The following is a 24,838-nucleotide window of genomic DNA, read 5'->3' on the forward strand; positions in this document are numbered from 1 at the left end:
GTGGCTTACAAAACATTCGTTCGACCTATACTTGAGTATTGCTCATCAGTGTGGGATCCGTACCAGGTCGGGTTGATGGAGGAGATAGAGAAGATCCAAATAAGAGCAGCTCGTTTCGTCACAGGGTTATTTGGTAAGCGTGATAGCGTTACGGAGATGTTTAGCAAAATAAAGTGGCTGACACTGCAAGAGATGCGCTCTGCACCGCGCTGTAGCTTGCTGTCCAGATTTCGAGAGGGTGCGTTTCTGGATGAGGTATGGAATATATTGCTTCCCCCTACTTATACCTGCCGAGGAGATCACGAATGTAAAATTAGAGAGTCGAGCGCTCACGGAGGCATTCTGGCAGTCGTTCTTCCCGCAAACCATACGCGACTGAAACAGGAAAGGGAGGTAATGACAGTGGCACGTAAAGTTCCTTCCGCCACACACCGTTGGGTGGCTTGCGGAGCATATATGTAGATGTAGAAGCCAATAGCACCTGTTACGCCTTGACCCAAAATCTTTGAGACATGCTGTATATGTACATATAGGTGGCTGAAACAGGTATGTTACAAGTACGTGGTGATAAGAAAGGGAAAACTCCGTCGTACGGCGATCTTAAGGAGCTTTTACGGCCGGTACAATGAAATTAAGTGACCTCTCCCTCCATCCCGCTCACGTTACCACTGGCTGCCCGTAGAACGTCCGCCACTCACCGTCGGCGTCCCATCCGCCCTCGATCTGGTACGAGGCCGTGGCCGCCCCCAGCATGAAGCCGTCAGGGAACTGGTTGACGGCGTCAGCGCGCGGGAGGCGGAGTCGGGGGCGGCGGGAGGCGGCTGCCACTGCCCCCGGCGCGGCTTCTACCACGGAGGCCAAGCACGCAGCTAGCAGCAACACCGCTCGTTTAGACAACATGGCGTCTGCGTTACAACTAAACGCTATCACGTCCTTTATAAGTCCCATACTACGTAGTGAACTGCCAGCTGCTCATGTCGATAATTATCGTTGCCGTATCGTTTAGCAACATTCAAGTGACAGCGTCAAGTGTTTACAAGTTTCGGGTTTTTCGATTTTTTAATGACAGAGTTTGCAATAGCGCTAGTAATTACATAATATATTTAATTTCTTAAGTTTGAGATAGCATCTTTTCTTATCGCAAAATAATGTAAGAATCCTCTCCTATTCACCTCAGTTGTTCGTATGTCGCGAAAGCGGACCGCCCGCTTCAGATCTATAGGATGCATACAACATTAGATAAGTTTGAAATAGTTTTTGGTATTCGTGGGTAAACTATCTTCAGCCCGCGACATGTGGTAGCACTTTCTCGGTGTACAGATCAAATAACATCTTAGACAGGGTATAACCCTGTTCCACTCTCTTCTCAACTATGGCTTGCCTTTCAAGCCATTCGACTGGTGTCCACCTGTGTTGGCCATGTATTGCACTAGTTGAATTCCGGTATCGTATCTCTCCCGACAGACACAGGACATGTGAATCGCATCTTTTTCTTTGCTCCAGCTGCATAACAAGGATGGCAGGAAGCCAATACGATAGTGGGTTTTCTTGCAGCAACCGTTCCCTGTAGCGGGAGTGTTATAACATTCTCGAATCTTCTATAAGACTGATGTTTCCCATTCTCAAAGCTTAGTCCCCAGTACTGGGTTAATGTAGATGTAATGTCTACTTTTATAGGCCGCCCCGGGTGGCCGAGCGCTTCTCGGCGCTACAGTCTGGAACCACGCGACCGCTACGGTCGCAGGTTCGAATCCCGCCTCGGGCATGGATGTGTGTGATGTCCTTAGGTTAGTTAGGTTTAAGTACTAAGTTCTAGGGGACTGATGAGCTCAGAAGTTAAGTCCCATAGTGCGAAGAGCCATTTGAAACATCTACTTTTATATTTGCATGACTCTTACCATTCTAGTTATCCCTGATTACTAATTTGAGGACGTTAGAAGACCGAGGTAAATGTGCACTAAGAATATTCCACTTGTCTCAAAGTCATAACTAACACCATGAAGGAAATCTTTGTATGTAATGAGAAATGTTTATTATTTTAGAAAAAAAAACATTTCTAAAGGATAGCTGCAAACCTTTTTGCATGTACTGATGGCATGGCAGTGGTTGCTGAATGTGAACAAGAACTGAGTCGGGAGGGTAGTAAAACTGAATGTACTCTAGATGATGGCTGAACAGTCCACATACACAAAAGCAAATGGAAGGATGTGAGCAGCAAATAGACATTGTAAATGGCCATATGTTGAACGTGAAACTATCGAAGACGAAGACAAATTTTGTCACCTTCGAAGAAGGACGGATAAAGGAATACATGCCAAAAAGAAAAAAAGGGTTGAACAAGGTACAAGAGACATCTATAAAGGAAAGCAGCTGCCGATATCCAAAAGCATAAATCTTGAGACCAGGGAAAAGTTAATGGAACAGGTGTGTTTGGATAGCATTTCTGCATGTGTCTCAGACATGGCCAATTGAGGAACCTGACAGAATTTTAGTGTAGCAAGAGATTGCTGTAAAAGGGCTAAACTAGGCAGATATGTAGTGAACATATTCTACAAGAAACCAGCGAGAAATAACTGGCCAGTAAAAATAATATTCGATGAGCTAGAATGTTTGTAGACGTATTGCGATATGAGCCGTTGCTGAGATCCTCGGCTGTTACAAAGTGGAAGGAAAGAATTTGAGGGGCAGGCTTAGACGTAAGTACTCATTGAAGTAGAATGCAGCGGTTACGTCCAAACGGATAGCTGGTAAGCCACATGAATTCAGAAGTACAACAAAACAACCACAGGGCTGACGACTCAAGCATGCATAATAACTTTTTTTTCTTTTTTGACTCGTCAGTTTTCTGACTCGTATCATGCGGCCGGCGAAGAATTCCTCTCCTGTGACAACCTCTCCATCACAGAGTAACGCTTGAAACCTACGCCCTCAATTATTTGCTGCATACATTACAATCTGTGTCTTACACTACAGTTTTTCCCCCTCCAGCTCCGTCTAGTACCATGGAAGTCCTTCCCTGATGTCTTAACAGATGTCCTATAATCCTGTTACTTCACCTTGTCAGTGTTTTCCACATATTCCGTTCCTCTCCGATTCTGCGCAGAACATCCTCATTGCTTACCTTATCACTCACCAAATTTTCAACATTCGTATGTAGCATCATATCTCAAATGCTTCCATTTTCTGTAGTTTCGGTTTCCCCACTCTCCATGTTTCACTGCCAATTTCACAGAAATTTCTTCATCAAATTAAGACCTATGTTTCCGCAAGACCGCTACGGTCGCAGGTTCGAATCCTGCCTCGGGCATGGATGTTTGTGATGTCCTTAGGTTAGTTAGGTTTCACTAGTTCTAAGTTCTAGGGGACTAATGACCTCAGCAGTTGAGTCCCATAGTGCTCAGAGCCATTTAAGACCTATGTTTGATACTAGTAGACTTCTCTCGGGCAGGAATGCTCTTCTTGCCAGTGCTAGTCTGCTTGTGATGTCCTCCTTGCTCCTTCCGTCATTAGTTATTTTGCTGCCTAGGTAGCAGAATTCCTTAACTTCATCTACTTCGTGACCATCAATGCTGATGTTAAGTTTCTGGCAGTTCTCATTTCCGCTGCTTCTCATTACTTTCGTCTTTCTTCGAATCAATCTCAATCCACGCTCTGTACTCATTAAACTGTTCATTCCATTCACCAGATCATGTAGTTCTTCTTCACTTTGACTCAGGATAGCAATGTCATCAGCGAATCGTATCAGTGATATCCTCTCCCCCTGAATTTTAATTCTACACCTGAACCTATCTTTGAATTCTATGACTGCTTCTTCGATGTACAGATTGAACAGTAGGGGCGAAAGAATAGATCCGTATCTTACACCGTTTTTAATTAGAGCACTTCGTTCTTGGTCCTCCACTCTTATTATTCCCTCTTGGCTCCTGTGCATATTATATATCACCCATCTCTCCCTATAGCTTACATCTATTTTTTCTGAATTTCGAATATCTTGCGCCATTTTACATTTTCGAACGGCTTTTCCAGATCGACAAATCCTTTGAGAGTGTCTTGATTTTTCTTTAGTCTTCCTTCCATTATCAACCGCAACGTTAGAATTTATTCTCTTGTGCCATTACCTTTCCTAAACCCGAAATCATTGTTTTCTAAAACATCCTCAGTTCTTCCGTATGCTATTCTTGTCAGCAAATTGGACGCATGAGCTGTTAAGCTGATTGTGCGGTAATTCTCGTTCTTCTCATCTTTTGCACTCTTAGGAGTTGATGATATTTTTTGGAAAGTAAGATGGTATGTCGCCAGACTCATCCGTTGTACACACCAAATTGAATAGTCGGTTTGTTGTCACTTTCTCCAATGAAATTAGAAATTCTGATGGAATGTTATGTATCCCTTTTGCCTTATTTGATCTCCAAAGCTGTCTTAAATTCTGATTCTAATACTGGATCCCCCATCTCTTCCAAATCGACTTCGGTTTCATCACATCAGAAACAACTTTCCCTTCACAGAGGTCGCTCTCTCCTCTGCATTTAACTGTGGAATTCCCGATGCAATCTTCATGTTACCACCCTTGCTTTTAATGTCACCGAAGGTCGTTTTTACGAGTACTTATATGCTGAGTCAGTCCATCCGACAATCGCTTCCTTTTCGACTTCTTCTCATTTTTCATGCAGCAATTTCGTCTTAACTTCCTGCACTTCTTATTTATTTCGTTCCTCAGCGATTAGTATTTATGTCTTCCTGAATTGCAATGAACATTTTTGTACTTTCTTCTTTCATCGATCAACTGAAGTATTTCTTTTGTTACCCATGGTTTCTTCTCAGTTACCTTCTTTGTACCGATTTTTTCTTTCCAATTTCCGTGATTGTCCATTTCTGAGATGTCCATTCCTCTGCAACTCTACTGCCTAATGAGCTATTACTTGTTGCTGTATCTATAGCGTTAGAGAAATTCAAGCATATCTCATCATTCCTTAGTACTTCCGTATACCACTTCTTTGCACATTGATTCGTCCTGGCTAATCTCTTAAACTTCAGCATACTCTTGTCGCTAGTACATTGTGATCTGGTTCTGCATCTGCTCCTAGGTAAGCCTTACATTCCAGTATCTGATTACGGAATCTCTGTCTGACCATGACGTAATCTAACTGAAATCTTCCCGTATCACCCGGTCTTTTCCTAGTATACCTCCTCCTCTTGTGATTCATGAACACTGCTGGGTGAAATCTGTTACAGAACTAAGTTAGTCTTTCTCCTCTCTCATTTCTTGTCCCAAGTCCATATTCACATGTAACCTTTTCTCTTACTACTTCCCCTTCAACTGCATTCCCGTCCCCGATGACTATTAGATTTTAATCTCCCTTTACATACTATATTATTCGTTTAGTATCCTCCTATAATTTATATCCTCCTCCAATTGCGACATCGTTGTCGGCGTTGGTTTGCTGTCAGAACGACACTATCACTGAACTGTTCACACTAACACACTCTCTGCTCTACCCTCCTATTCACAATCAATCCCACTCCCGTTATATCATTTTCTGCTGCTGTTTATATCATCCTATCCTCGTCTGACCAGAAATCTTTTTCTTCTTTTCACTTCACTTCACTGGCTCCTACTATAACTAGCTTGATCCTTAGCATTTTCCTTCTCAGATTTTCAAGCTGACCTACTACGTTCAAGCTTTTGACATTCCACACCCCGACTCGTAGAATCCTATCCTTTCTTTGGTTATTGAACCTTTTTCTCATTATCACCTCCCCCTTGGCAATCCCCTGGTGGAGATCCGAAAGGAGGACTATTCCGGGATCTTTTTCCAATGGAGAGACACATGACACAAGAGGCCACGTGTCATGTGGATACAAGTTATGTGTCTTTCATGTAGTGGATTCCATTGCCTTCTGGATCCTCATGCCGTTAATAATTGCTGATTCTTCCAACTTTAGGGGCACTTCCCCACAACAAGGACAAGACACTGGCCTCTGTCCGCTCCTCCGCCCTCTTTGACAAAGGAGTTGGCACGATGGGGGTTGACTTCTTATGCCGGAAGTCTTCAGCCCCCAACGCTGATTATTAGTCAAACTTCAAGCGGTGGTGGATTTCGAGCCCGGGACCGATGAAGTTTCCCTTACTAATCAAAGACGCTAACTGACGACCACGGCAGCACTAGTACCAGCTGTAAAATGCTTTTGTCGGAGCACAAAAACGGCGAATAAGTTCTTGTTTACAGGACTCTGATAGATAAGTGAGGAACCGGCTGGTGCAGTCCTCAATTTTACCCACGTTTACGGTGTATCTTACTGCCTCTGTCTCCTCTGTCACTCTTACGCTGTCTCATTTTGTCTCCCTTTCCACTACATTGTTTCCACCATTTCACGGCATCTCAAAAATTCTGGTAGTCTACCTTATATTTCTACCTTTTTTTTGTGGTCTTCAGTCCGGAAACTGGTTTGATGCAGCTCTCCACGCTTCTCTACCCTGTGCAAGCCTCATTATCTCCAATTAACTACTACTACTTACATCTTTCTGAAATGCTTACTGTATTCATCTCTTGGTCTCTCTCTGTGATTTTTACCCTCACTCCCTACCTCCAAAACTTCCCTCCAGTACTTAATTGCTGATCCTTTGAAGTCTGAGAATATGTCCTACCAATCGACCTTTCTTTCTAGTCAGGTTGTGCTACAAATTTCTTTGTTCTCCAACTCTATAGTTACATATTCTACCCAACTAATCTTCAGTACTCTTTTGTAGCCCCACGATTCAAAAGCTTATAGTCTCTTCTTGTCTAGACTGTGTATCGTCTATGTTTCACTTCCATACATGGCTACACTTCACACTTCTGTAGCACCACATTTCAAAAGCTTCTGCTCTCTTCTTGTCCAAACTATTTATCGTCCATGTTTCACTTCCACACATGGCTACACTCCATACAAATACTTTCAGAAATGACTTCCTGACACTTAAAACTATACTCGATGTTAATCAATTTTTCTTCTTCAGAAACGCTTTTCTTGCCATTGCCAGTCTACATTTTATATCCTCTTTAACCCGGCAATTTTCAGTTATTTAGCTGCCAAAATAACAAAACGTACCTACCACTTTAAGTGTCTCGTTTCCTAATTTAATTCCCTCAGCAGTACATGATTTAATACGACTACATTCCATTATCCTCATTTTGATTTTGCTAATGTTCATGTTATATCCTCCTTTCAAGACACTGTCCATTCGTTCAGCTACCGTTCCAAGCACTTTGCTGTCCCTGACAGAATTACAATGTCACTGGCAAACCTCACAGATTTTTATTACTTCTTCCGGACTTTAATCTCTCCTCCAAATTTTTCTTTTGTTTGCTTTATTGCTTGCTCAATGTACAGACTGAATAACTTTGGGGATAGGCTACAACCCTGTCTCACTCCCTTTTCAACCACTGCAACCCTCTCATGCCATTCAACCCTTACGACAGTCATCTGGTTTCTACACTAGCTGTAAAAAGCCTTTCGGTCCCTGTACTGTAACCCTGCTACCTTCAGAATTTCAAAGAGAGTATTCCAGTCAACATTATCAAAAGCCTTCTCTAAGTCTACAAGTACTATAGACGAAGATCTGTCTTTCCTTGACCTTATCTTCTCAGAGGAGTTGTAGGGTAGGTATTGCTTTGTCTAAGTCTACAAATGCTTCCCAAGGCTATCAGTAGGTCTATCGGAAAGTTGTCTACTCCTGGGGCCTTGTTTCGACTTAAGGCTTTCAGTGTTCTACTTAGTGTTTCTCGCAGTATCATAGCTCCCATACCATCTTCATGTATAATACTGCCCTCAAGTACGTCTCCCTCGTATAGACCTTCCGTATACTCTTTCCACGTTCCGGTCTTCCCTTCTTTGCTTAAGAGTGGTTTTCCATCTGAGCTCTTGATATTCATGCTGCTGCTTTCTTTTCTCCGAAGGCCTCTTTGATCGTCCTGTAGACAGTATTTATCCTTGACCTAGAGATAAATGCATCTAAATCCTTACATTTGTCGTCTATTCGTTCTTGCTTAGCCATTTTGCGCTCCCTGTCAGTCTCATTCCATAGACGTTTGTTTTCTCTTTCCACCGCTTCATATGCTGCATTTTTAAATATTCTCCTTTCATAAGTTAAACTCAATATCTTACGTGCTACCCTACGATTTCTGCTAGACCTAGTCTTTTTGCCTATTTGATCCTCTGTTGTCTTGACTATTTCATCTCTCAAAGCTTCCCAATCTTCTTCTACGGTATTCCCTTCCACTGTTGGTTACGAAATGTACATAAAAACTGAAGAAATTGCAAAAATGTAGCAAATAGAGGAGATGGAACTGGGTAAACTGAAAGAAACAGAGATTTTTGAGAGTTTCAGAAGCAGTATTGGGGAACTATTGACAAATTTTTCTGTAATACTCCTGAAACACTCAAAAACCTCTGTTTCTTTCAGTTTATCCAGGTCCCATTTTCTTAATTTCCTACATATTTGAAATTTATTCGGTTTTTATGTACAGTTCGTAACCAATAAATTGTGGTCAGAGTCCACATCTGCCCCTGGAAAAGTCTTACAACTTTAAATCTGATTCCGAAACCTCTATCTTACCATTATTTAATCAGTTTGAAGCCTGTTAAACCAAGTTTTGACGATGATTAAATTATACTCTGCCCAAAATTCTACCAGGCAGCTTCGTCTTTGATTCCCTCCCCCCCCCCCCCCCCCCCCACACACACCCCGAGGCCATATTCACTTATTATTTTTCTTTCTCTTCCTTTCCCTACAATCGAATTCGTGACCCCATGACCATTAAATTCTCGTCTCCCTTAAGTTTCTGAATAATTTGTTTTATCTCATCATAAATTTCTTGAGTCTCATCATCGTCTGCACAGGTAGTTGTCAAATGATCTTGTATACTGTGGTGGGTGTGGGCTTCATGCCTATCTTGGTTACAATAATAGATTCACTAAGCTTTTTGTAGTAGCTCCATAGTGCTCCTATTTTCTTACTTATTATTAAACCTACTCCTGTATTACCCCTATCTGATTTTGTATTTATTGCCCAATATTCACCTGACTAGAAGTCCTGTTCCTCCTGCCACCTAACTTCGCTAGTTACCGCTATATATAACTTTAACCGATCCGTTTCCCTTTCTAAATTTTCTAATCTGCCTGACCGATTAAGGAATCTGACATTCCACTGTGCGATACCTAGAACGCCAGTTTTGTTTCTCCTGACAACGACATCCTCCAGAGTAGTCCCGCCCATAGACCCGAATGGAGGACTGTTGTGCCTCCGGGATATTTTACCTAAGAGGACGATATCATCATTTAACCATGCATTAGAGGTGCATCCTCTCTGGAAAAGGTATGGCTATAGTTTCCCCTTCTTTCAGCTGTTCACAGTACCGACAAAGTAAAGCTGTTTTGGTTGACGTTACAAGGCCAGATCAGTCAGTCATCAAGACTGTTGCCCCTTAGAATATTGAAAAGGCTGCTGCTCCTGAAGCAAACAAGCCTCCCCACCGACGCCAAGTTCCTCTTTACCTACATGTTTAAAATTTCTGTCGAAAATACGCCCTTCCGTGTACCATTCTGCTAAAGTTCGCCAGGTTGGAGGGTCTACACCCCCTACCCTACGTATGGTCGTCACTCATCTATATTTTTGGTTTCGATTCTCTCTTTTGTTTCCATTGCCTCTGTCTCTCACTGACCATCAATACCGCCTGTCTCTCTGGATCGTAGTGCTACTGTCTTCGTCCACCTCTCTTTCTCCTTCACTGCCACTATTTCTCACACACAATCACTGTCTCCTCTCTCTTTCTCTCCAAGTGCCACTATCTCCTGTCTATTCTACTGCCACTGGCACTCTGCTACTCTCTTCTAGCCCATAAAGAGCAAATATGTTTTCATGCCGACGTATTTTGTAAGGAAGGTGGAATGAGGATTGAAGTAACTGGTTCCCACATTCTTTTAAGCAATAACATATTTTGTGATTTAAAACTTTCCCAGCGTACTTATTGTTCCACATAATTTCGGGAAACCGCCGGATGTCTGTAACATCCTGCCACAGTATTTCGGCACAGAGTCTTCAGGCCATCTTCAGGTGATACTGGCAAAAATGCTCTGAGCTCTGGTATCTGAGGCCCCGCCGCCACATGGATGTGCTACTTGAGTGCGTTCGATTCTGCTGTGCCGCGCGCCCTCCGTGGTGAAAACTCGCCGCATCGATAGCAATTCGACTGTCTCCCCGCGATGCGATCACAGAGCTACGCCACCTACGGAGGACACGAAGTTTTTCAACGACTGGATTCCATGCCGAGTTCAATTGAAAACCGCCGTCTCGATTAACAGAAGATTCACTGTCAGTCGCATCTCTAGGATTCATTAACAATAGAACTTCAAAAGTTAGACGTTAGACAGTTTTTGTCTCACTGTAATTCATTACATGGCCAGTGGAAATACAATCCTCGGCGATGGCGGACTAACTAGGCTGAAGGAGGCGTGTGCCGCTGTTGTTCAATAGTGCGATCTTACACAGTACGCGTCGTTTGCCCTATATACTCGTAAGATTTGCCTCATTCGCACGGAAGCCTGTAAACGCCTGCCTGTAGCAGCTATAGATCGTATTTAGCCGATCCCAACACTAACGATTTTTTTTCCTAGGAGTAAAAATTTTGTCGCTGTTGGGGGGGTTCAAATGGCTCTGAGCACAAAATGGTTCAAATGGCTCTGAGCACTATGGGACTTAACATCTATGGTCATCAGTCCCCTAGAACTTAAAACTACTTAAACCTAACTAACCTAAGGACATCACACACATCTATGCCCGAGGCAGGATTCGGACCTGCGACCGTAGCATTCGCGCAGCTCCGGACTGAGCGCCTAGAACCGCTAGACCACCACGGCCGGCGCTCTGAGCACAATGGGACTCAACATCTGACGTCATTAGTCCCCTAGAACTTAGAACTATTTAAACCTAACTAACCTAAGGACATCACACACAAATCCATGCCCGAGGCAGGATTCGAACCTGCGACCGTAGCAGTTACGCGGTTCCGGACTGAAGTGCCTAGAACCGCACGGCCACCACCGCCGGCCGAGGGGATCTGTCAATAACGACATAGAACTCTGAAAGGCAGGTGTTCACAGTATTCCGTGCGAATGTGGCAATTCTTTGATATTTATTTATTTCATTAACAGTACGAGTAACCCACCACCTTCAAATGTAAGGTGGATCGGAGGCTTCTAAATCTTAGAGCAAAGACTTCTCATTATTACGGTCTTATTGATATACAGTTGTTAATGCTTTTTATAAAATAATATAAAGAACATAATATTTAAAGATTTCTCTAAGCTTACAGCGAATTGAATGCTTAACAATTGTAAAAATGGTTGTATATAATTTGTTTCTGCCTAGTTGATGAGAATATAATTTATATAATGCAAATGTCAAATAAAAATAAAAAAAATGAATTTCTAATACAATGAGTTTGGTGAAAATAATTTGCTATATGTAGAGGGAAATGATATATTGTATTTGGATGTGTAATATAGTCTCAGTAGCATGTTGGTTGATGAAGGCCTATTTCTACCTATTTCAGGTGAGAAGGTCTACGTAGAACCTCGAACTATCCTCATCTGAAATGGTTTGTGCGCCGCCATTTCGACGACTTAAGCGTTAATAGTGATGACAAGCTGATGAGGACAACATATACAACCAGTTCCGAGAGAAGAAAATTCCCGACCAGGCGGGGGATTGAACTCGCAGCTCGGATATCGAGAGGCAGCAACACTGACCACAAGGCCGTGAGCTACTTACCTTCTCTCCAAAAGGCATCAGTACAAGGGGTGAGATGTTGTTAAAGGGGAGAGTGGGATGTGATGGACTTCAGTCACGTGTCACGTCCACAGTGTCATTGTGCAGAATTGAGAGGAAATTTGGTAACGATGTTACGGCATTAACGCACCATACACCTCATATGATCTTCTGACCTCTGTCCTTTTTTCTTTTGTCGACCCCATGCTATTTGAAGCTTCGCCGACCCGAAATTGACGTCCCAGCGGAAGGCTGAAGGTACCTTTGAGCCAAATTATACACTTACGCGTCACAATGGGGCTAAAATTATAGGATTACCATTTAATTCTCTTGTTCCGCGCATACCAATTCCGCTTCTACCAGTAAATGTTTCCCAACTAAAAAATTGGAAATGCCACAGACGGAAATTTTAATTCTGTTTGCAATTGATGTCTGTAATTTGGAAGATTCTCATACACCCCATCAAATGGCTGATGCTTCGTTGATGGAGAGGGTAAAATTTTTAAATAAGACGAAAGTGGAAGAAGAGAACGGAAACTGTAGATTTTAACAACGAAAGTACAGATAATTAGTTTAAAGAGGAAGGCATACGTAGGCACCAGGCGGCCAAATTCCCTAGGTGGGGGATCCTGGCCAGAAACGCCATATGTACTTCTTATCTCAATGGAGGTCGAAACAGTGATACCCTGCGTTTAAATCAGACGGTTCCCTGACTGGTACTTGAGGAGAAATTTTCAGGCACACCATTGCTCAGTATCGACACGAAAAGGACTCAAGAGGTGGTATAAGGAGCAATAATCAAACCACAGCTCCCACTGGGGCGTTCGCAGTCGAAAACGCTAATATGTAGTGCGACGTGCAAGAGTAACGCCGTTGTTGTCAGCCACTGATACGGCTGACTATCTTCCCCCCCCCCCCCCCCCGCCCCCCTTCACCACCCAACCATTCTCTAAGGCCATTGTGGCGCTGCAACAACACTGCACCTTATCTTATCCCTCTGGAATGTAGCACGACTGCAATTTCTGCTCTGATGTACAGATCGGAACTACTAGAGACCGTTCAAAACCAATGGACGAATTTTGAACTAGATCCGAAGCAGCCCCCACAGTTCCGTAACACCCTCAGTTCCATCTGCACACCTTTATTAATTATTTTAAAAAAATATGCACCTCCATAGAGACAATCCTTGACCGACTGCGCGCAGGCGACATTGCCGACACTCTACGGCTGAGTGGTACAGTATTACGCTGTTTCTATAGCGCCTGTTTGTGTGCGCGCAGATTCCGGGATGTATCTAAGGCTTGCCTGCACGCAGGCGCCTAGCCTTCGATGAATGGCTGTACAGTGTCAAAGGTAGTTAAAAATTTCGTTCTGTTGCACACTGCACTGCGAAGTATGGTTTCCCAACAGGAAATGAGTGTAAATGAGAAACCCCAAGGAAGGGGGCGTTTACACTGAGGACGTTTCTGCCACCTCCTACTGCAGTGTGGCTTCGGTGGACAAGGTGACTTTGACCTCCATCGAGGAAGGGTCAACAGCATGGGTGAGGTGTAGATGAGAGATGAGGGGTGACGACTCTTCCATCGTGTGACACGCCCATGGTGATATTGGGCAGAATTCGTTGCAAAACGTGGTGCCAGTGTGATATCACTAACCCACCGTAAACCTCACATGATTTTCTGAGCTATGGCCCTTTTTTTGCATGTGTCGATAGATCGCTGGCACAAGCCTCACCGAACCTGAGGGTGATGTAACAGGTCTCCACGATTTTGCGCCATTACAGAGTATATTTAGCGGAATTTGAAAATTCTGCTTCTTTCTGGGTGAAAATTACTGGATTTCCAAAAAGTTAGCCTTTGATTTTTTTGTGCTGTGAATCACACGGTGAGACTGAATTTCTGTATAAGTAACACAATGTATCAAACGATGTTTTGACAGTTGACTACTGATCAGAGAAGTTAAGTTCTGATGTTCGACATAAGAACATAAAAGTGCCAGAGTTACATGTCAAACGAACGCATGAAGGTACAGATATTCGCTTTATAACTTCAAACGCCTCTTTCCCGGGACAAGGTCACTACAACAAATGTATGTTTCACTTTTTATACTGGACTAGAATGAGAAGTCCCTGCACCTACTAGAGGCTGGAGTGCAGCGGTCTACCTTCTAGACCACCACGACCAAATACACTCCTGGAAATGGAAAAAAGAACACATTGACACCGGTGTGTCAGACCCAACATACTTGCTCCGGACACTGCGAGAGGGCTGTACAAGCAATGATCACACGCACGGCACAGCGGACACACCAGGAACCGCGGTGTTGGCCGTCGAATGGCGCTAGCTGCGCAGCATTTGTGCACCGCCGCCTTCAGTGTCAGCCAGTTTGCCGTGGCATACGGAGCTCCATCGCAGTCTTTAACACTGGTAGCATGCCGCGACAGCGTGGACGTGGACCGTATGTGCAGTTGACGGACTTTGAGCGAGGGCGTATAGTGGGCATGCGGGAGGCCGGGTGGACGTACCGCCGAATTGCTCAACACGTGGGGCCTGAGGTCTCCACAGTACATCGATGTTGTCGCCAGTGGTCGGCGGAAGGTGCACGTGCCCGTCGACCTGGGACCGGACCGCAGCGACGCACGGATGCACGCCAAGACCGTAGGATCCTACGCAGTGCCGTAGGGGACCGCACCGCCACTTCCCAGCAAATTAGGGACACTGTTGCTCCTGGGGTATCGGCGAGGACCATTCGCAACCGTCTCCATGAAGCTGGGCTACGGTCCCGCACACCGTGAGGCCGTCTTCCGCTCACGCCCCAACATCGTGCAGCCCGCCTCCAGTGGTGTCGCGACAGGCGTGAATGGAGGGACGAATGGAGACGTGTCGTCTTCAGCGATGAGAGTCGCTTCTGCCTTGGTGCCAATGATGGTCGTATGCGTGTTTGGCGCCGTGCAGGTGAGCGCCACAATCAGGACTGCATACGACCGAGGCACACAGGGCCAACACCCGGCATCATGGTGTGGGGAGCGATCTCCTACACTGGCCGTACACCACTGGTGATCGTCGAGGGGACGGTACATCCAAACCGTCATCGAACCCATCGTTCTACCATTCCTAGACCGGCAAGGGAACTTGCTGTTCCAACAGGACAATGCACGTCCGCATGTATCCCGTGCCACCCAACGTGCTCTAGAAGGTGTAAGTCAACTACCCTGGCCAGCAAGATCTCCGGATCTGTCCCCCATTGAGCATGTTTGGGACTGGATGAAGCGTCGTCTCACGCGGTCTGCACGTCCAGCACGAACGTTGGTCCAACTGAGGCGCCAGGTGGAAATGGCATGCAAGCCGTTCCACAGGACTACATCCAGCATCTCTACGATCGTCCCCATGGGAGAATAGCAGCCTGCATTGCTGCGAAAGGTGGATATACACTGTACTAGTGCCGACATTGTGCATGCTCTGTTGCCTGTGTCTATGTGCCTGTGGTTCTGTCAGTGTGATCATGTGATGTATCTGACCCCAGGAATGTGTCAATAAAGTTTCCCCTTCCTGGGACAATGAATTCACGGTGTTCTTATTTCAATTTCCAGGAGTGTAGTTTTCATCTAATAATTATACATCCACATGAAGTGTGTCCTGTATTTACAGTATAATAACAGTTTAACCTGAATTGAATGTCTGTGGTTAACGTATGTCACATATGTATTTTGATAGTAACAGTCTCTGTTGCAAATTGCCACACTTGATAAGTAGTTTTCATTACTTTTAATCTTCTTCAACTTCAGATCTAAAATTAAATGAAGTAGAACGTTAATAATTAATAGGGATTGAGAATATTTAAAATTTTATGTTCTAGAACTATACCTGAATAAGAAGATTACATAGACAGAAAATAATGAAACTTGAAATATTTTGAAAATGACCTGATTAATCACGAGTTGTGAGGTGTCAAAATTCTTTAACAGAACATAGGCATAAGCTTCAATACAAAAGAAACAGCTCTATAGTATCCAGAATAAGATTTTCACTCTGCAGTTGAGTGTGCGCTGATATCAAACTTCCTGGCAGGTTAAAACTGTGTGCCGGACCGAGACTCGATCTCGGGACCTTTGCCTTTCGCGGGTAAGTGCTCTACCAACCTGAGCAACCCTAGCACGACTCATGCCCCGTCCTCACAGCTGTACTTCTGCCAGTACCTCGTCTCCTACCTTCCAAATTTTGCAGAAGCTCTCCTGCGAGGAGTCTCGGTCCGGCGCACAGTTTTAATCTGCCAGGAAGTTTCAGCTCTATAGTATACTTTTGAGTCATCAGTCTACTGCCTGGTTTCCTGTGGGCTACCACGGATTCCTCTCCTGTGCCAAACTTTTCGTATGAGAGTAGCAATCGCAATAGAAGTCCTCAATTATTCGGTGGCTGTTTTTCATTTTCTGTCTTCCTCTCTACGTGATATACCTTTCCTCGCCGATTCCACGGAGAATCTCCTTATTTCTTATCAGACCACCAAACTTTCAAGATTTTGTGTAAAGAATATTTTTGCTTTTTCGTTTTTTTGTTTTTTTTTTTTTGTTTGATGTAGCATTTGGATAAAAATGCTGTTCAGTAGGGCCTACGTTCTTTATTCTCAGTACATATATGTAATTACCATTTTATTCATTTTTGCTACAAATTGTGGTAGTTATTTTTAACAAAATTATTTTATTCCTTTTGTATCTTTTATACATCCTGTTTTATTAAAACAACTAAATATGTTTCGTATCGATGCAGTATTGTACTAGTTGCGTATTTCTCACAGCTGAGCGTTTATCACGCTATTAGCGCCCAGTAAGTAGCGTACTCTACGCCGTGTTTACTGGTACCCTCACGTTCGCACCAGTGTCTTTCAAAAACTGTACCTCTGTAACAAGTTTTACTGTTTCCATGAAGGCCCTTTTTTCCATAGTGCCACTGTTTGACTTGATTTCCTTAGCTCGTCATGTGTGTTTACAATTTTAACGTCATGTAATTTATGTAAGTATCAGTTTTATTCCATGTACTCCTTTTCAGTGTTCTCAAGTAATAAGTATTTTAGAAGTTTATTTTGTAATACAAATCACAAATACTATGACAAGGAACTACGTGCTTGCAGAACAGGCTTTAAAGCTTATGTCCTTACTGAATTCACAATGCTGAATAGCTGTACAGTTCCGGCATTAATAGGAGACACTCCGCTGTGGCATATATCAAACAATCTATTTTACTTAACTTGAGCCAATACGAGGCAGCTGGTAGAGGTGCCTGATTGTGGGCCAACCTAGATGTCGTGCTACGACGGAAGTGTCCGGCCAGAACTACCCTGCCACACACAAGCGAGGTGAGCAGTAATATGCCCAGCACAATGTCTAGGATGTAGGCAATGTTAACTTATTCCGGAATTGACTAAACATACAAGTTATAAGTTTAACACTCCTTATAATGGCTTGAAAATTAACAAGGTGAAATATCAGCGCCTGCAAATCCAATCACTAGGGTATACCCGTCTAAAACAGGTGCCATGCCTTCGACACAGATTACGTTTCAATTTCAATTCATTAATTCAATTTGCAAGAGAGAATTTTCATACACGTGACCGGATTGTGGCCTGGAACAACAAATTAATATCAGTTATACTGATCGATGACCACCCACACAATCACCCGGAGGTGCGTTAATACGTCAGGTCTAATTCCACATTAACACAGGTGTAGTCTTACGATAACAAATACCGATAAAAAAAACGACACGTAACTCCTCTTAGGTGTGAAGGAGCCATGACTTAAAGAATTCCAAGCAAGGGTAATATTGCCTCCAATCCATTCAGGTGATCCCTATGTGTTGTAAAATTTAAGCTTGCAGAAGTGGCCTGGAACTTTCTGACCAGGATGCGCACGTCGTCTGCTGCTCTTTATGCAAATCGCCGCTGTCAATCCTTAATCCAGCCATCAAAGCTTGCTTTCGATCGATTTAACCACTCGCAGGATCCCGAGGCTCGTACCGGAGAGCGGGAGACCCGCAGAATCAGGAACTTGACAGCCACGAGCCCTCCAGCCAATTGTTAGTGCTACCACTCGCCAAAAACCTACAACACACTTCTCAACCAAAGACTCTAGCCTCCGACATTTGACTAGGATCAATATCAGCAGCCCAAATAGTTTGTGGCGTCAGTGGAGTGGCATGCGTGCCAAAATGAACGCTGCCACGGTTCAATATGTTCAAAAACATTATAGGTGACTTCCTTCTGAAGAGTATACGCTTACTACTATTGAATCCTGGTCAAGGTTTTTACATCAAACTTATGCAACCTGTTAACTGAATACTCTATATTTTGAAAATTTATTTCCTTTTCTGCTGTCATGTTTACAATCGTGATTCTTCAGTAGCACCAAATCTCATATGCTTCGATTCTCTTCTGTTCTGGTTTTCCACAGTCCACGTCACACTACAATACTGCGCTGTAGCCGGACTGTGCAGCATCATGGTCTTCCAGGATGGGATGGAACTAGCACGGATTTTGGCTACCCACATGAATGAATGAAGGTATTTGTGGACTATGGGTCTTTTCAAAGACGACGCTCACAAGGGGTAGCTCCGTTAGACATGAAGCTTACAAGTGTTAGACAAAATTTAACTTGCCATTATAAAAGAAAAAATTCAAAGAAAGATTTCATCGTGTCTGTGTTTGGTTTTGGTATTGGAAAATACAGGGTAATGAAACAGCTATTAAATTTGCTACTAAATAATCCGATTTTTGAGAAGAATAGTCTTAAATGTCCAATGAGATTTATGATGATGTCTCCTGAAAACTTTGGAAAATGTTTAGGCAAGTACCTCCATAGGATGAGGTTCTTCATTGCTTGATTTCAGACTAGAGACTTCGATGTGATCCTTCATGAGAGGGGCTTCATTGTAGCTTGGATATCACTCGGTACACAGGTTCCTGGGGAGTGGTGATCAGTGGTTCATACCTCGGAGACACCAGACTGTATCCAAATATGGTTGCAGCTGAAAGGCGTACATCACTATACACATTCATGCCACCGCTAGGAGATGCTGTCGGCCGATTCTCACACACACTTTACATCCAAGGGAACTATTGCCATGTGGTAACTGACATGCTCTTAAGCACTCCCATCGTAGCGCATCTACCAGTTTTCCACTTGTCATTGAATAATTTTGCAACTGCCAATTGTCTTTTGTTCAGGATACAGAACACTTCCCAGTCTGCAGTTTATAGGCTGGTTGAAGTTTATGGGAAACGGAGCGCCACCACCAATGTTCTACATTTGCATCTACATCTACGTGACTTCTTTGCAATTCACACTTAAGTGTCTGGCTGAGGATTCTTCGAATTACCTTCAGACAATTTCTCTACCTCTCCACTCTTTAACGGCGCGTGGAAAAAGTTAATACTTAAATCTTTCTGTACGAACTCTGACTTTTGTTATTTTATTACGATGATCATTGCTCCCTAAATAGAATGGCGATAATAAAATATTTTTGCATTCAGAGGAGAATGTCGGTGATTGAAATTTCGCGAGAAGATCTCACCGTATTAATAAACGCCTTTGTTATGATAATTGTCACCACAACTCGCTTGTCATACTCGTGACACTTACTCCCCTACTCTGAGGTAATACAAAACGAACTTGCGTTGGTCAATCTCGCTACAAAGACCATGTGATCACTAATCCCTGTATCCGTCGCGATGCTTGCAATTTGGTCTGGGTTATTTGTTGCTGAGAGGATGTTCTCACAATCATTTATGCTTCGAATATGTCGGGAACTAATTGCTCTAAATACTTTGAGTCCAGTTTCTAAAGATGTTTTCATCTATCACCGGTTTTGGACATGTACTTTCGCAGACGATTGTCATGATACTCAGGTATTCATTGAGCTGTTCAGAAACTGCATCGTTTGAGTCGTGGGGTCGGGGATCCATAAAAGGAACCAATCATTAATTTATTCCATTTGTCAAGTATGACCTCAACACACACTACCTCACTGAACTTACATACTTCAGTTTCGCTACAAGATAAACTAATTATAACAGGAAAAAACATGCTACCACCAACCATATATAACCTTTTCTTTCTCAACACAGTTGGGTCCTTTAGAGCCCCTACAGTCTTAACAGATGGCCCATTATTCCGTCAAATTCTGTTGTTAGTGTTTTCCATATGTTCCTTTCTACGTCGATTCTGTGGTGAACGTCCTCATTCCTTATCTTATCAGTCGACCTACTTTTCAACATTCGTCTATAACATCACATCTCTAACACCTCAGTTCTTTTCTGTTCCGGTTTCTCCACAGTTCATGTTTCGCTACTGTGCACTGCTGTGCTCCAGACGTACATTCTCAGAAATTTCTTCATCAAATTAGGTCCTATGTTTGATACTAGTAGGCTTCTGTTGGCCAGGAATGCCCTTTTTACCAATGATAGACTGCTTTTATGTCCTCCTTCCTCCGTCTGACATAGGATATTTTGTTGCCTAGGTAGCAGAATTCCTTAACTTCACCTACTTCGTGATCAATTCTGAGGTTACGTTTCACGCCATTCTGTTTCTGGTGTTTCTCATTACTTTTTTCAATATACTTTCATTCCAGTTTCTGTACTCAATAATTTTTCATACTGTTTCATACATTCTATAATTTTTCTTCAGTTTCACTGACGTTAGCAATACCATCAGCGATTCCAGTCATTAATATTCTTTCACCTTGTATTTTAATCCGACTCTTGAACCTTTCTTTTATTTTCGTTATAGTTTCTCCCAATTGTAGATTGAAGAGTAGGGGGGAAGACACAGTAGGGGAGAAGACTAAGTCCCTGTCTTACGCCCTTTATAACCCTAGCACCTCGTCGTTGGTCTTCCACTCTTATTGTTCCCTCTTGGTTATTGTACATATTGTACATTACCCGTCTTTTCCTATGGCTTACCCCTTTTCTTCTTTGAATTTCGATCATCGTGCACCATTTTACGTTGTCAAATGCATTTTCCAGGTCGACAAATCACATGAACATATCTTGATTTTTCTTCAGTCTTCCTTCCATTATCAACAACATGACAACCACTCCTCTCGCGCTTTTACTTAAAACCAAATTGTTTGTCAAGTAATAGATCCTTAGCTTTTCTTTCAAGTCTTCTGTATATCATTCTTGTCAGTAGCTGTGATGCATGAGCTGATATGCTGACTGAGCGATAATTCTTATACTTTCTGCTCTTGCAATCTTGGTAATTGCGTGGATGATGTTTTTCCAAAAGTCGTATGGTATACCTCCAGTCGCATACATTACACACAAAAGTTAATAATCGTTTTGTTGCCATTTATGTCGATGATTTTAGAAATTCCGCTTGAAATTTATCTACCCCTTCCGTCTTGTTAGATCTTACGTCTTTCTGCAGTTGACGCCTGTTTCTTCTTCTATCAAATAAGCAGATAAGACCTCGTCCTCATAGAAGTCTTCAATGCGGTCTTGCCAGCTATTCAACCGGTTCTCTGACTTTAAAAGTGGAATTTCCATTGTACTCTTAATGTTCCGCCCTTTCTTTAATTTAAATGAATGTTGTTTTGATTTTTCTGTATGCTGAGGCAGTGTTTCGACAGTCACTTCTTTTTCAATTTGATCACATTTGTCATGTAGCCGTTTAGCTTTAGTTTCCCAAACTTCCTATGTATTTCATTCGTATGTGATTCGTTTTCCTGTATTCCTGAATTTTTCTGAACATTTTTGTACGCTCTTCTTTCATCAATCAACTAAAGTATTTCTTCTGAGCTCTTCATTATCGCAGTATCTATAGGTTCAGAGAACTTCAATTGTATCTGTAGTACTTGACGTACTGATTCTTCCTGATTAGTTTCTTTAACTTCAGGCTACTCTTAATCATCACTAAATTGTAATTTAAGTCTATATCTGTCCTTCGGTGCATCTTAGAGTCCATTCTCTGCCTGATTGTGATGTAATCTATTTCTAGTCTTCCTGTATCTCTCGGTCTTTTCCACGTGTATCTCTTCCTCTTGTGATTCTTGAACAGAGTATTCGGTATTACTAGCTGAAATTTATTGCTGACCTGAGTGACTCTTCCTCGATACTCATTCCTAGTATCAGTCCCACATTCTTCCGTTATCTCTCTATTCCTTCTCTTACAACCGCATTCCAAACCCCCAGGACTAATAGATTTTCATTTCCCTTACCGTAGTGAATCAGCTTTACAGTACCTTCATATACTTTATCTCTCTCTGTTCTCCTTCTGTTTGCGACGTCGGAATGCATATCTGATCTATTTTTGTTGGTGTCAGCTTGCTGTCGAATCTGATGACAACATTCGTATCACTGAACTGTTCACAGTAATTCACTCCCTGTCGTACCTTCTAATTCGTAACGAATCTTACTACTTTTATACAATAGTCTGCTGCAGTTGATATTACACTATATTCGTATGAACAGAAATCCTTGTCTTCTTTCCATTTCACTTCATTGACGCCCATTGTATCTACATTGAGCCTCAGCTTTTCCCTTTTCAGGTTTTCTACCGTCCGTGTAACGTTCAAACTGCTGATATTTCACCTCCTGACTTGTAGAACGTTATCCTCACGTTGGTTATTCACTCTTTTTCTCATTGTCACCTCCTCCATCGCAGTCCCCTGCCGGAGATCCGAATGGGGGACTGGTAAAGAATGTATTAAGGAACATGAACGCCACACACGGTTGAAAGAAAGTTTAAATTTGGCAGCATCGGAACATCACGAGAACTGTCGCCTTGATAGTGGTTCCAATAACGTACGTATGCTAACTAAGGAAACCAACATTTATGGAAAAAAGTCCGAGAAGCGTTTCGCATTTCTAAATACGCATGTAACCTGTAGCCGTCTGGCATCGCAGCTTCCCAACATCAAGGAAATGAATATGCGGCTTCAGCGTGTGAACGATGCAAACGTCGCCCTGGAAGCTACCTCTTTGGATAACGATACTTTGAATAATTATTCCTCTCTCTTGCTCTACACATTTCGCTTCTAGCCAATGATGATCACCCACCAATTGCAACAGGATAAATTTTAACCAATACCTCTTCTCCAGCATAAGTGCGGGAAAACACCTGTTCTACCCAATGACGAAGGCCCACCAACAGCAACCAGAAGAGATTTAGCCAATAACCTCCTTCTGCAGCATTAGCGCGGAAATACTTCACGTACTATTCAATGACGATGGCCCACCAGTAGTGACCACAAGAATTTTACCCAATAATCCCAAAGCACATGCACAGGAAAACTTTCCTTTATAAGAGAAGACGATAATGGTCTCTGCCAGCGTTCAGTCAACAGTGGACGCCACAGGGTATAAGATCCCAGCATAGTGGTCAAAATGTCTATCATTTAGAAGAAATATGACGCGGCCTAACAACCCAGCAGATCTTAATTTCAGAGTTAACCATGTTCATTAACGCCAACCACTCACTCACATTTAGTGGAGTAGTTTAGTCGTAAGGCGCCGTTTGGCGTCAATAAGACCTAGTAGTAGCTCAAGCACGTTAGCGATATACCATGAAACTTTCATCTACCTCCCTGATTACTCCCGCCGGCCGCGGTGGCCGTGCGGTTCTAGGCGCTCCAGTCCGGAGCCGCGCTGCTGCTACTGTCGCAGGTTCGAATCCTGCCTCGGGCATGGGTGTGTGTGATGTCCTTAGGTTAGTTAGGTTTAAGTAGTTCTAAGTTCTAGGGGACTAATGACCACAGCACTTGAGTCCCATAGTGCTCAGAGCCAACCTGATTACTCCAAACAAACCCGCCCAGAAGGCGCTGCTGCATTCGTACACAATAGAACAATTTGTAGTAATTTCAGTCACAGGTTTCCTTGCTTCGAAAATTCTCAACGTTGGGGGATGCTAAACATACACTAATGAGTCCAGACATTATTCCATCTGCTACACAACGTGTTTGTTTTCACTTTGGAACGTAATGTAGCAGCCATTCTGGGTGGCATATATTCGGAAAATCTTTGGTAGCTTTCCAGACGTCTGTCTAAGCACGGGCCACGCACTTTCAGTAAATTATGAGTCAATGGTTTGTAGTAGTTGTAGGACCTCCGTCCTAGATGTGTTTCATTGGGTGCAGATAAGCCGAATGTGGACGCAAAGAGTTCACTATCATACCCCTCAAAGCACTCTAGCACGAATATCGCCTCATCATGGCATCGGGAAAAACATCAAGCATAAAGGGACGCCGGCGTTATGAAATGACGTTCACGTAGTGCACTGGCATCGAGGTGCCTTCAGTTACTGCCATGGATCCCATGGAAGCCCTGGTGAATGTTCTCGATATTATAATACTGTCCCCGCCGGCCTGCGGCAATCACATAGTGCATGTTTCAGTCAGCCATTCGCTTGGATGGTGGCGTATGAGGACAAGAGCAGCCCTTTGTCAAAGCCCCTTAAGTCTGCAAACTTTCCCATTGGAGACTTGTATCGTCGTCGAAATGATTCCTCATTTGTCTCCGCTATGCTTACATACTGCTTTACCCGATCATATGCCCGCCACCCCAGCAGATGCGATCCGTTTCGCCATGGATAGTGATCAACATGTTTTGGCTCGTTAGTGGATGTCGTAGACAATCTTTGTGAACGGGTAAGCTGTAATTGCTCTCATCTCTTTATTTTTGGTTAAATCCGAAAAAAACATCGTCACTCGGCACCTACACAGAATCCAGCGATCCCAACGAATGTTGGGAAGAGTATGAGTTCAGTTTGAGACTGTCAGTGTCTTCTTCGATACCAAGGTCAATATTAAACTCCGTGGATGGCGGCGCAGCTTCCGAGATGGGCTGATGCACCGGGCCCAAATAGAATCTGTCCAGCGTATTAATGAGGGTTGTGGATTTTGGGCGGTTTTCCGCATACCACTAGGTGAATACCAGGCTGGTACCAAAAATCCTCATCATTTACACGATTCGCAAACATTTAGAACACTTTCGCACAGTTTCGCATGAATGACTGTGCACGCAGATAGTTGATGAACACCCGTTCTG

The 24,838-nt window shown here is 43.2% G+C and overlaps 1 protein-coding gene across 1 annotated transcript in view; it reads right to left on the bottom strand.

Annotated features, from left to right (window-relative positions):
• The window catches only part of LOC124622882 (myrosinase 1-like), a 96,067-nt gene extending 95,167 nt beyond the window's left edge, over positions 1–900 (bottom strand). The window contains exon 1 of the mRNA XM_047148675.1: positions 699–900. Coding sequence (XP_047004631.1) covers positions 699–900 — 202 coding nt within the window. The remainder of the gene's footprint in view (positions 1–698) is intronic.
• Between the last annotated feature and the right edge of the window lie 23,938 nt (positions 901–24,838).

Source organism: Schistocerca americana, chromosome 7 (genome assembly GCF_021461395.2).
Source record: "Schistocerca americana isolate TAMUIC-IGC-003095 chromosome 7, iqSchAmer2.1, whole genome shotgun sequence".
Classification (NCBI taxonomy): Eukaryota; Metazoa; Arthropoda; class Insecta; order Orthoptera; family Acrididae; genus Schistocerca; species Schistocerca americana.